General features: G+C 42.9%; 1 protein-coding gene across 1 annotated transcript in view; it reads right to left on the bottom strand.

Moving 5' to 3' along the window:
- Window positions 1-13061, bottom strand: part of LOC115568911 (dystrophin-related protein 2-like) — a 77524-nt gene that overhangs the window by 9349 nt on the left and 55114 nt on the right. Inside the window, exons 8-12 of the mRNA XM_030396652.1 lie at window positions 11320-11380; window positions 7579-7640; window positions 6943-7017; window positions 4994-5195; window positions 478-563 (exon numbers count right to left, since the gene is read on the bottom strand). Of these exons, the coding sequence (XP_030252512.1) occupies window positions 478-563; window positions 4994-5195; window positions 6943-7017; window positions 7579-7640; window positions 11320-11380 (486 nt within the window). The remainder of the gene's footprint in view (window positions 1-477; window positions 564-4993; window positions 5196-6942; window positions 7018-7578; window positions 7641-11319; window positions 11381-13061) is intronic.

The following is a 13061-nucleotide window of genomic DNA, read 5'->3' on the forward strand; positions in this document are numbered from 1 at the left end:
ACGGGGTTGTTCCAGGTCCAACTATCATCAGCTCAAACGCTCACTCTCCATCTTAGCCACATTTACAGGATGACTCATAAACCGGGGTTACAAAAGAACAGTAAAAACACGTCTCAAAGTGGAGTGGCACACTAATAAAACACAACAGCATAATTTATAATCGAAAAAAAGGGGGGGGATGGCAGCGACTTAGCTCTTTGCTAGTCGACTTGAGAAGAAAAATGGGAGCGAGAGCCGCAGAAACACTGTGTGCATGAATGTGTCTTTGGCAAGCAATCCTTTTAAAGGCCCCCGGTGTACTTTGCAGAAGTACAAAAAAGAAAAAAAAAAAGCTCTACATTATGGCAGCAGAGTCACTTCCTCCATTAGACTAAGTGGATGTCTTTATGTAATACTGGCAATCAGGGCCGTTTTGTTTTGGCTCATTGTTTGCAGCGGAGGAGATGCATTAGGCACATGAACGAGCATCGCACTCACATTTGTACTTCTCTTGGACGTCTGCGCTGCACAAGCTCACCAATCCCATCTTGAAGCTGAGAACTCGCATTTTGCCGTTTCGAGCGCTAGTGGAAAGAAAAGAGAAGCAGATCAAAGAAACTGTAGGGTTAGAGTTTTGAACATCAAATCAAGGTGTACTGTGTCGTGATAATCAGTTCATACATTGGGCTGAACCCTGCTGGGAGGGACAAAGTGTGGAGGAATTACGTGGGTCAAAGCAGTACAGTACAGGTCAGTGCTACAGTGTGAAATTGTGTTAGAGCACATCCACAGTAACAAAAGGCAGTACGGGGACTTGATGAAGCATCCACGAGGTTATGCCCAGAAGAGTGATAATAAGCTCACACAGACCACAATGTCACCTTCAAACACATGCATGCACACTGCGTAAACACACACACAAATTATATATCCAGCGTTTGTGAGGCTCAGAAGTGCAGCCCCCCCAGCTGAGCATGCAGTCTGATCACTGGCCAGTAGCAAGGCCAGAGCGACGGACGCTGCTGTGCCCTGAACTGAACCTAAAAGGGTCACATTAGCTTTTTTCTTCTGCTTGAACTAACAGAGGAGGTTGTGGGGAAGCTACCGTGACATGGACACGCGAAGTTCAGGGTGCTAATGTGGCTGTAGCACCCCCTGAAATGAGGGCTTGTAAAAGCCATTAACTGATTTTTTAAATTTTTTTTTTAAAGTGTGGTGCAGATTTGAGCGTCCACACAAAACAAAACAAAAAATGTTGATCATGAAGCTGAATGTTACTCTTCAGTTCTGATGTTTATCAGTTAGGAATGTAATCTGCAGCACAGACAGGAGTCCCCATTAACACTGAAAACAAGCAGATCTGTGTTATATATCCTGCTCGTCTTCTCTATAATGTCTTTAATGTCACCTCGCTGTGTTATTATAAACTACACAGCTGTATATCCCTATTATTATGCCTGTCTTTGGTGATCTGATCACAAGACCACAGCATAACGCCTGTCACTTCACACACGGTATTAAATGCATCTCAGATAAGTAGATAGATCCTTTACTGTCATTGCAGGTTACTTAACCGTTATTAAAAATGCATTCAATATCTCAAGTCAGGCGAATAGTGTGTGGGAGGTTTTTGTTCTGCCTCCTACACACCTGTCCATCAACAGGTGTTCAAAAGTTTTGCTGTTAATTCTTACACAATGAAATCTAGTTTAGCAGCAATCCCTCTGAGCAGGCTAGATAAAAACTGATAAATAGAATATTAGAAGATGAAACAGTCAAATGTCAAAAGTCACTGGGGTAAACTAACGCAAACCTTTTACACAAAAAAGAAGAAAATACTTTGTTATCAGCTGAATAATTTACAAAAAAGTCCAAATAATTATACATTTTCCACAGACAGCCTTTTACAATATTTATAAAGTTTCTACTAACTCAGCTTATAAGGGAGTATGGGAAAGTTCTCTTCTTTTTCATCTCCTTGTTTTTGATCGAAGTTGCTGATTTGAGCTTCAGAATATACAGTATAAAAATCACGTAACCTACATCGCTGCAACAGATGGACTCGATGTTTTTTACACAAAGAAAGAGAAAACTCAACGTGTAACATTTGCAGAATTTACAAGAAAGTTCAAATAGTTAAGATTTTTTCACAGACAGTCTTTCACAATGTTTGGAAAGTTTCTCCGAACTCCGAAACTCTCAAAATCGAGCGTTTTCATAATGGAGTCTGGGGAATTACTCTCCCTCTTTTCTGCCATGCTATTGTTGGCTGTGTAGTTGCTGTGGCTTTCTCAACTTTCCTGGTTTTTCAAATAAATACAAATTGCACACATCTATTACAGTGACGTCATTACATTGACCGATCTCTCAACTGTGACCGACCTCCAGCGGCACTGTACTGAGGCGAGACTGAATCTGAGACGTAAACAAACCATCACAATTCAAGATTTCACAGCTCGGGCGTCAAAACAGCCGGCAAGAATTTAGTGCCGAGCTGAGCGGCACTGGCAGAAATCGCGGGCTTAACGAATTAACATTTGAATCGTTAAGTGAGAAATCAAGAGCATCACATTCATCAGAGAGCGTCGGATCAATGAACTGAATAAAAGAGTGCGTTCTGGATGTTCCTTTGAACGTGTTATTCCTTTAATTCGTTCGTAGGTCGACACAGATTAGGCCGGACCGTTACAAGTCGGGGCCGAGAAAAAATTAGAGTCACATAGAGAAACATGAGAAGCGATAAGGGGAGCATTACTGTCTCCACCACAATTAGATTCAGAGCCGGAGTCGGTTCAGAGGAGCTGGAGAGCACTCGGGGACGACTGGCTGTCAGCACCTCTCACACATACACTCGCATGCCATCTTCAATATGCACCCCAGCGTCGCTCCTCGGGGGACGTGTCACTCCTGCACACCCTGCTTCTGTGACACGCCTCTGGAGGACACACACATGCACGCCGTGATAAACTTTAATGCACTTCCACTGGCACACACACAAATAAACATGCACTTCATTCAGAATCACCGCCGCTATTTATTGGAAAACAAAAAGCAATTACTGAAATTTATGCAGAGGGTAAAGTCCTGATTGTCTCTCATTAGCCGCAAGTAGTTAAGAGCTACCAGCCGAATTTACAGCACTCGCGGGGGTTACTCCTGTGTTCCTGCGTCTGTGCCCGCTGTTCTCCCTTTGGAGACAAAAAAGTCAAACAGGAGCAAAGACCGGGTGAACGCTGGTGTGAAAGAGGATTTGTTTCTGCTGCGTCTCAGAAGGGATGATTGGCCCTCTGCCTGGATATTGTTATTGGAGTTTTAGCCTCTTTATAGATGTCTGGACAAGTAGCCATTGAACCAATTACATCAATCTGCAGCAGACAGGCCTAAGGCTGTGAGATAGAGTAAGAAATTGTTTTTTATATTACACATAGGGAGGCTTTGTGGGCATGCGATGTGTATTTACCCACAACTCCATTATTTCTGATGCTACCACTGACTCAAATGACCTAGTGTAATGTGAAAATGTCCTTTAGCGACACTAAACCCGCTGAGAATTACACCCAGCCCTGAAGCCTTTTAAACCTGATAAACGACCAGTGTTATGGTCATGGATGGGAACCTAAGTGACACCCATTTCTAGTATTTAAAGCTACCCTGGAGAGTTGCATGTTCAAATCGATGAATACAAGAATGGATAGAAACAGGCTTACAATGTCAGTCGAAAGTAACAAAAACATGTTGAACAAGAAAAATGGAAGTATATACTTTGTCTATAAGACTAGCACTGATAGAAATTCTTCTGAACTGTTGTTTTTCTAGAAAAACTTGAGCATTACATTGTAGTGATGAGTGTTTCATATGATATACTTTTTCCTTTTCAAAGCCATGGACGTATATTGACGACCGGATGCAGCATCAGCAGTAGAGCCCCGTTCATTCATATAAAACCTGCTCAGAAGGGGGGGGCTCAACGACTGTGCACACAAAGTTTTTACACGAAGAAGAGAGAAAACTTGAGGTATGACATTTGCCGAATTTACAAGAAGGTCCAAATGATTTAAAATATTTCATAGACAGCCTTTCACAATGTTTGTTAAGTTTCTTTGACCACAAAATTGAGCAAATTTATAAGGGAGTCTGGGAAATGTCTAATTTTGACACCTGGAAAACTTGAATAGGGACAAAATTATTTAATTGTGGACTGAATGGATCCAATTATGACAGTGAAGTTATGAAGTTAGACATTTCATGGAGGTTGTGATGCTTAAGAAAATTTTACAGCCATTTCTTTCATAATGTAAGTGGCTTGTTTGGCCATTATGTAAATTGGCTTCAAAGTCTGGCGGTCTGGTCAGCGCCTGGTGTCTACATTACCCACAATTAAACTTGACTGATCAGAGTTCAGCTGGTGATGCTTGTTGTATTATGCTAGTAGCTGCTAACGAAGCTCACTTCTTTCTAACAGCACACCTCCAGAATCTTTCCATTGGCAGTTTATCACGTTTACTGTAGTTTTCCCCGAGACATTTAAACAGATGCTGATGTGCAAAAAAACGCACAATTCCACTTTAAATGCACAGTATTTAAATTCTGCAGCTGTGTTTTCCTCAATCAAAACCATGAAAACAAAAGTTTGATGACCTAGTGAAGTAGCATAGAATCATGGGAGTTGGACTCTTCTTTGGTAAACAACCACCATAACTGATGAAGATTTATCTAGATGTTTTAGTGCAGAAATGTTACATATTACGTCTTTTAACTAGCCCTTAAATCAGTGAGAAGTGCTTCAACCGTCTTGAGCTTTCTACCTGTACACAGGCTGTATTGGTCAATGTCATCCACTCTATAAATCAACCAGATAATTGCTAAAAGTCTTATTAATATAGGATTTAAATGTATCAGCTAAAAAGAAACTCAAACTCCAAAGGGATTCTCATGTTCTGCTGCTGGATAAAAATATTTTCTGCAGCTTTCAGCACACACACAGGTTTCAAATAAAAACATCAGCGCGCCTTACCTGTCATAGACGTTGAGCAGCCAGTTGAGACACATGTCAACACAGAGTGGAATGTTAACCAGGACGGACCTCTCCTCCTCCAGCCTCTCGTACAGAGCTGTCAGGCCGTGGATCATCTCCACCACATCCATCACATGCTCCCCCTGCTGCAGCTCCTGCTCCCGGAACACCTCCGTCAGGCCGCTCAGCGCCACCAAATCCACTGAAAAAAACCACACACATTCAACACTGAAGTCGTCTTTATTCAGCAAGTCTTATTAATCGTGCTTATTTTCTCATAACATAAATCTACTGGAGCCTCAACACTCACTTTCATACATACGTGACTGCACATTTACCTTTAGGCACACGCAGACACAGCCGTATCATCATGCTCACCTCCACGATCGAGAGCACAAGCGACAGACGTGCTTATTCACCCTTTGTGCCCACTTAAGCCCGACCAGATGTTTCAAGAGCAGTGACACAAATTTGATTTCACCCTCTAAACTAATTTGATGGCCCATCCCTAGGAGTGGAGCTAAAAGGGTGTCCGTTGATGCCAGGTATAATTGGATAGCACGATAATGAGGTAGAACAGAGAGGGGAGATAGCAGAAGTAGTCTCGGGGCTGGGGAGGGAAGCGCCTAAAAATTGCATTTTCTTGATGGGCTCTCATGCCGCACTGCTCAATCATTCACAAAGTGTGCAGGGAGAAAGAATGAGAGTTCTGCAGTTATCAAGGCAGCTTGGCAATTAAATTCTGTAACAATATCAACTAGCAGAGCAGAGGAGGGTGAGATAAGAGAGCGGAAGGGAGTAAGAAATAGGTTGAGTCACTGAAGGAGGTTTTTCACGCTGGTCTGAGCACGCAGAGTTTTTAATACGGCAACGTGGAACGTGGAAGAGAGAAAAGGCGTCTGGAAGGTTGAAGGGGAAGGAAAAGGAGTGTAACATTACTAAGGAAAAGTGCGGTATTGGCCACATGCAGGGAAAAATATGGGTTCATCTGGTGTCAGTGGAAGTCAGAGCAGTGCAGGTGATGAAGCTCGTCTCTCCCACAGAAAACACTGCTCCTGAAACGCCTCGTCAGTACTTCTGATATCACACGACATCATGTACCACACTTGCATAATTTTTCCCGAGCACCTCATTTGGCTCTGACTCTGTTGCTGTTTTTAGCTGTGCTGGCTCAGGCATGTGTGAGCTGACCAATCAGAGCAGACCGGGTATTCAGAAGAGGCGGGGCTTAAAGAAACAGGAGTTAAAACAGAGCGTTTCAGGAAGAGGTGGAAAACAGTGCTGTGTTTTTTTGAGCATTGAACCACGTCAACCTGTTCTTCATAGTAATAACCCAAAATAAAATGAACCTGAAAATTAGCATAATATATCTCCTTTAACAGGATGAAGACGGAGAAGGAGAGACCATGTCTGCGGTGGTGAAAATGAGGCAAGAGGAAACAACATAATCCTAAAGAGAAGCACTGGTTAGTTAGGCAAATGGGCAGAAAGTGAGAGGGTCCCAGAAGGACAAAACAAGTGCTGTGACCCTGAAGAGGCACACACTCAAGCCTCGACCATGCGGCAAAAACTAATTGCCTTCTTTTTCTGTCAGCCAAATTGACCAATTAATAGCTGTAATTACCTAACACACCAACAATCCAGCCCCTGATGAGAATGAGGAAGAAAACTGGTGGTTGAGCGGCTCCGGTGGCTTCTGAGCTTATCGATACTTTTGATTTCTGCATTTTAACACCAATTATAACTGTAGGGAATATTTTGAACCAGAGTGTAGAGGGGGCGATGACTCCTTCGACAACTGAATAAAGAAATTGCGGCACAGCTAATGGTTTTGTCTTCTTTCGGAAGAGTAGCTTGTCACGGAGGATTACTGATGGTGCAGCACGACAGTATATCGCTTAACCAGCCGGTCCGGACAGAAAACACCGTGGATGAAATACCGTACGTACATCGCAGAGCCTTCTGAACCCGCCGCAGCTTCATGGCTGTTCTGTATGCTGAGAACTTGATGTTGTTCAGATCCGCTAATGGAGGGAGAGATAGAAAGAGATTAGAGTAAATGAAAAGATGAGGGGAAAACAAACCCATCCCGCACCACTCCACCCTGCCGTCGAGGAATTAGACTTCGCTATCTCTGCTCATGTTTATCACGCCACTGCAGAAGTCATTAGGAGGATACCATATTGCTAATGTTATCTGTGTGTGTATGTGTGTGTGTGTGTGCATGGGCATGTACGCATCTGGCCGGGTGTGTGTGTGTGTGTGTGTGTGTGTGTGTGTGTCAGCGACGGTGTCCCTATCTCCCCTGCAAGCTCCCCACGTCAGATCAGATTAACAGTGAAACACATGACGTCGTTATCACAATTAATTAAAGGCTAAGCTAAAGGCAATCACAGCGCAGGCAAATTGGGCCTCGTAGGTTAATGACAGCAGCGATGTAGTCCCGAAGGTGTTTGAAATACAGGGCCCTTAATGAGCTGTGTGACAGGGCCTTCAAAGAAGAGGTGCCATGCTGCTGCAGCCCGGTGGGGGTCCCGGGCGAATGAGCACGACTCTGAGGGCGCTTTAATTGTCTCCTTACTCACCCAGTGCTTGGTACAGTTCTGTCATCTTTGGATGGTCCCAGCACGTCGTCTGGGCCTGATGGCTGTGAAGAGGACAGAAAAAAAAATAATGTAAGATGAACGAGGGCAGAGGAATTCGCGGAGCTTGCAAAGAGCGGAGGTGAACGAAGATCAAGGAAGAAATGGAGAACAAATGAGCAGAGACAGGCAGGTGAAAGGAGGGAGATCAGAGGGTAGGAAGTGGGGGGAAAAATGAGAAAATGAGAGGGCAGCACAGGGGCGACCTGTTGTTTACAACAGTCTCAGGCCCGTAAAGTGCAGACATACGTCAAATTGGGGTTCTGGCTTCAAAGTTGTGCACCACTGCTGCTCTGCTGGAGATAAAACTTAGAAGACTTCACTCAGAGACGCCACAGAAACTCACACCACCTTTTTATGCTGCCTACTCGCTCTAGAGGACATTCAGGGAAAAAAAAAAAGATCCCATAAAAAAGGACAAGCGCAGCAAAATAAACGAGAAATCCCAAAGCAGAAAGTCTGCCAGGACCCAGGGGCCTTTTAGGGCAGCACTCATCATTTTACCGGTGCGAGAGTTCATTGATTGGTACCCAATGAAGTGCTACTCAGACCCCCCCCCCCCCCCCCTCGTTGGTACAGTAATATAGCCCATAAAGAATTGACTAGCAGACTAAAAACAAGACCCACGAGGTTCTGTTGGAAAATGATTAAGAAAAGAAATACTCGTAGTCGGCAGAGAAGCAAACCTGCACGCACAACGTTGGCATAAATATACACACATCTGCAGTTCATTGATAAAACCAGCAGCACTCTAAAGGTGAAACCGATGAGGAGAACAGATAAACAGATGAGCGCTCCGGCAAATACTATATTAATAGAATTCCTCTCTGAATCGTTAAGTGTTTATCTGCTCTCTAATAGTAACTGTGTACATGTTTAGACAACGGAATGATCTTTGCAAATGTGAGGCATAGCTGCGCTCAAAGCGAGAATGATGGGAGATGAATTCACTTGTCAAAATACAAAATACAGACATATTAACTCACAGTGACACAGACGAATAAATGATTCCACACCCATCCGTTGTTGTCAGGTGGAAAACAATCCAAGCTTCTCCCCTAAACAGCATCTTTTGTGCGGGAGCAGATGGTGTTTTTACACTCTTTGTTTTATGGAAAACAAAGAGCGTCGAAAGTTTGGACTGGATTTGGCAGTGACAGATTAAAGGAAGCTGGTAGTTTTGTTCCAGACCTCCGAATTGCTGCTCGCATCTCAAAACAAGTTGGTGCGTCCATTTTTCCAAAGTCAAAACTACAGATACATGGGGGCAAAAGCTAGCCGAGCATTCCTGTGGAAGCCCGGCACTACTGTTAAATGCAGATCCTGCAGTTGAGATCATTCTGCGGCATCATTAATCTACTGGGTCCTCTGACAGGTGACGCTGCTCTTCAACCTTGGCCTAATGTGGCTTTAAAGTGCCTTTGAATCATGAAGAGCAGATACTCGCATGGTTATGATTGGGGGACTTCTTTCAACCGTGAATATAATGGACGCCTTCAAAAGTTTTGAATCGCCGGCGTAAAAAGCTCGATTCATTCGAGTCGGGGAGTTGAGAGGACTCTTTCATGCTTTTAGATTCAGAGTTGTAGAAACCTCTGAGCAACAGTTAGGAGACTATATAAGATATCAGCGGTCATTGGTGAGAGAAACTAGAGGCTGTCATCAAAATCGATGAGGATTTACATGAGAAATGGCTCCTGATTCAGGTTCAGGAGCACAATACGGCAAATAAGAAGGTGGAACTTACAGGCGTGTTTCTCTCTCTGATTCTTCAGACTTCAAAATTGAAATATAAGGTCAGTGTCGGGTTAGCACCATTTATATTGGATCAACTGAACATACTGTAGACAGTTCAAATCTGTTCAGTCTCAACATTGTACAGACGTCAGTGGTGCCAAATGAAAATGGGTTCCCACGTTACGTACTTGTGTCACTGGTTCACTCATGAGCTTTTCTGAACTGGAAGATAAATTTAAAATCAAAAGGATTACAGCAGCACTCTACCACCATCACACAACACTGAGCGGAGGCTTAAATCGTTTAATTATTTGTTCTGAGGGGCCAAAACTATTCCAAATGTAAATAGTACATTTTGTGTCTGAATTATATTTTTATCTGAGTCTAGAAATGTGATTCTAAACTTTTGAACAGTGTTGTAGCCCTCCAATGAAAATCAAGTTTCTAACCTGTCCAAGGTGTGTTTTTTTATATCATACAAGACACATCATGAGCAAAATAACCAGCAAACACCACGGCTGAGCATTTCTGCTGTAGAACTGCAATGTAACAACATTGTTTCGTCTCGTAATAAAATCAGATTCAGACGGTTTCATATGTCACAAGCCTAAAGAACCAATCCTGTCAGGAGAAGTCAGGTGTGCAGATGTAGCTTATTATCTGTATTTTGCATTCTGAGGTTCTGTTTTAATGTTGTTAACTTTGTGTGGCCACCCCTCTGTGACATTAGCATAAGCAGCTGTCAATCAAAATTGTTCCCGGAGCTCCTGAACGCACCGCCAGTGCTTTACTGCAGACACGGGCCATGAATGAGGCAAATTTGTGGAGTAACATCCAAACCATTTTAAAGCCACACAGGGATTTTCATCCATGGAAAAATCCTCCAAATATGTAAATGTGAGGAGCGGGGATGAGTTTTCAGGGGTTTAATTAATGCCAGGAGAGAACTTTAACTGCTCCAAGCGACCACCGCCACAGTTTTCTGGTAGGATTGAAAATTATGTCAATGGAACAGATACGGTGGGTCAGCAGTGACAGAGCAGAACAGATAGCATTAAGGAGAGGTTAAGCTGAATAATGAAATCAAAGGCAAATGGCAATTCAGTCTAATTATCCGGCTATAAAGCTGGTGCTTGGGATGGGCCTGCATGGTCAACGACTACACGAAGCCCTCTGCCATTGGAACATGGAGATTTCAAAAGCTCTCCACCAGAGAGCACAAAAACAGTAAAGTGTCCCCTCAGAGGTGCCAGAACGCATCAGATGTTGGTGCTCGAGACATGTGGGAGGGAAAATGAAAAGCGACAGGTCACTGTTAGTGCATTTCTCGCAATAGCGCTGTTGGTATTTGCATTTCCTTAGTATAGCTAGCTGGTTAAAATCAGTTAGAAACATGTGGTGCAGAGACAAAGACCATTTAAAACCTGGCACGTGGTTGCATGTCCTTAAATACGGGAGACAGTTTGAACAACAGTAGGAAACAGCAGTGCCTGCAACAGTGTGCCGATGAGCTTATCCCCTGTTACTGACAGACTGACTCAACTTTAACAACGACGTCATCGTTCGTTGTGATGTTTTGCCATAGAAACTGATACATGCTCATTGGGCAGACGTCCCCTCACTTCAGCTTGGTCCTCTTTGTTGTTCCATCAGTTTTTGATAACATTTGAACCCGTCATTCTGAATTGCCCCCACCCTCCACATTGATGTAAACAAGGGGAAATGGTCAAGAATAAAAGCAGCCAATCACAGACGGTTGAAAAATGCTATGAACAGCCTGTTTCAGTAGAGTTTGGTAACAAAAAAATAGGTCAAACACGGACATACAGTCCTCATATCCATTTGTCACAACGATAACAGCCCCACTTTAATCCAGCCCTCTAACCTGTGATGGAAAAGGTTCACACACTCCCACAGTGCGCACACTGACCATGAAGTTGCACTTACTTGATGTAGTAGGGCACTTTGTTCGGGGAGATGGCACGCTCCCACGGTATCTGCACTGAACCTGTGTAAACACACAGAAATCAATTTCAAAAATAGGCATGGCATGAAAAAGCCCATTGTATACAATGTCCGTGACAGCGCGTCCATTCAGAGCGCCTTAACAGAGCTGCTCTGCTGTACAACCGGCGCACTAAAGCCGAGGAGACAAGTCTATTGTGTGGGGTTTCCACAGAGTGTTGGTTTATTTGGCACGGCCTAATACAATACGAGAGGTGGAGGTGTCGGTGAGACGGGGTGACTGCAGCGTTTTAATCGGCCTCCAAAACTGAACCACAGGGGGTTCAGCGGAGGATCAAACAGGACAGAATGCACTGTTGAAGAAAGCAAGAGGCACGCACACACACACACACACACACACACACACACACACACACCATGTCATTGGCTGTTATTGTACCACGACACGGCACAATGCAGACATGTATGCTGTTGCTTTGCGTGTAAAAACAGAAAATAAATACATGTACAAAGACTGAAATAGAAGCACAAATCCATCGGGGAGAAAAAGAATAATCCATTCAAAAACGTTCCCTGTTCCATTTAATAAGGGTGAAGGACTAGGTGCAGTTTTTAAGGATCTCAATTTAGTTGTTATATAGGAGTGGAGGGATCTTTAATAAAAGTGCCAATACCCCAATGTAAAAAAACTCTCCTTTACAAATTAACTTCCTGCATTTAATATCTGCTTTCAATAAATCTACAGAAGTTTTATCAGCAGCAATGAACTCGTCTCTTTTTTCATTAGTAGATGTATTTATTATGTATGGAAAATGTCCCCTTTGACCGACAAATGATGATGTTATGCTATTATACCGTTAGTACTGATGTATAAATGCATACGTAGCGGTTAATGTCGTAGCTGTTCAAGAGCGAGGTCATTGTGATTACTCCATATGCAGTTTGGTGGATTAGTCCAAAGTGTTTTATTCTGTAAGATTCAATACTTTGGCGCCCGGGAGCTCAGCTGGTGGAGCGTACGACCCACGCACAGAGGCCCCGCCCCCTCGCTGTAGCCGCCATGGGCTCCAGTCCGCCCATGTCATCCCACAAGCTGTCAATAAATTCATGAAAATGCCCAAAAAACACTTATACATTAATATTTAATTCAACCGATCAATCAATCATTATCTATACAGCATTATTTATACAGTCTATTTAGAAAAGAGAGACTAATGCAGACCAGTTGCAATAAAATGAACAATTTAAATAATAGAGGACAAAGAATAAAAGATTAAAAAAAAGCAGTAAAGCAAAAGACAATTATATATTGCACGTAACAGTTGATTTAAGTTGATAAGGTAATAATAACAATAACAACAGTAAGATGTAAATACAAATCTGTATCAATTATGGACTAGAAGAATAAAAGGGCAATGACAGAAACAAAGTGAATCAAAATAAGTATAAACAATAAAGCTGTACAAATATAAGACACTGCGTAAAGAAAGACTGAATAGTTTGTGTTTAAAAGTATCAGTACGATATTAAAATATATATAAAGCTGTCAGATAAATGTGTAGTGGAGTAAATGTATCTGAAATGAAATATTGTACAAATTAAAACTGCAATTTAAGAAGGAGACAAACAGGAAGACCGGTGCTACATGACCCGAGAAAAACAGAGCAACAGTATCGTCAGACAGACACTGAACAAGGATCGCGGTTCACATTCGATCAACGCTG

This window comes from Sparus aurata, chromosome 18 (genome assembly GCF_900880675.1).
Source record: "Sparus aurata chromosome 18, fSpaAur1.1, whole genome shotgun sequence".
NCBI classification, from domain to species: Eukaryota; Metazoa; Chordata; class Actinopteri; order Spariformes; family Sparidae; genus Sparus; species Sparus aurata.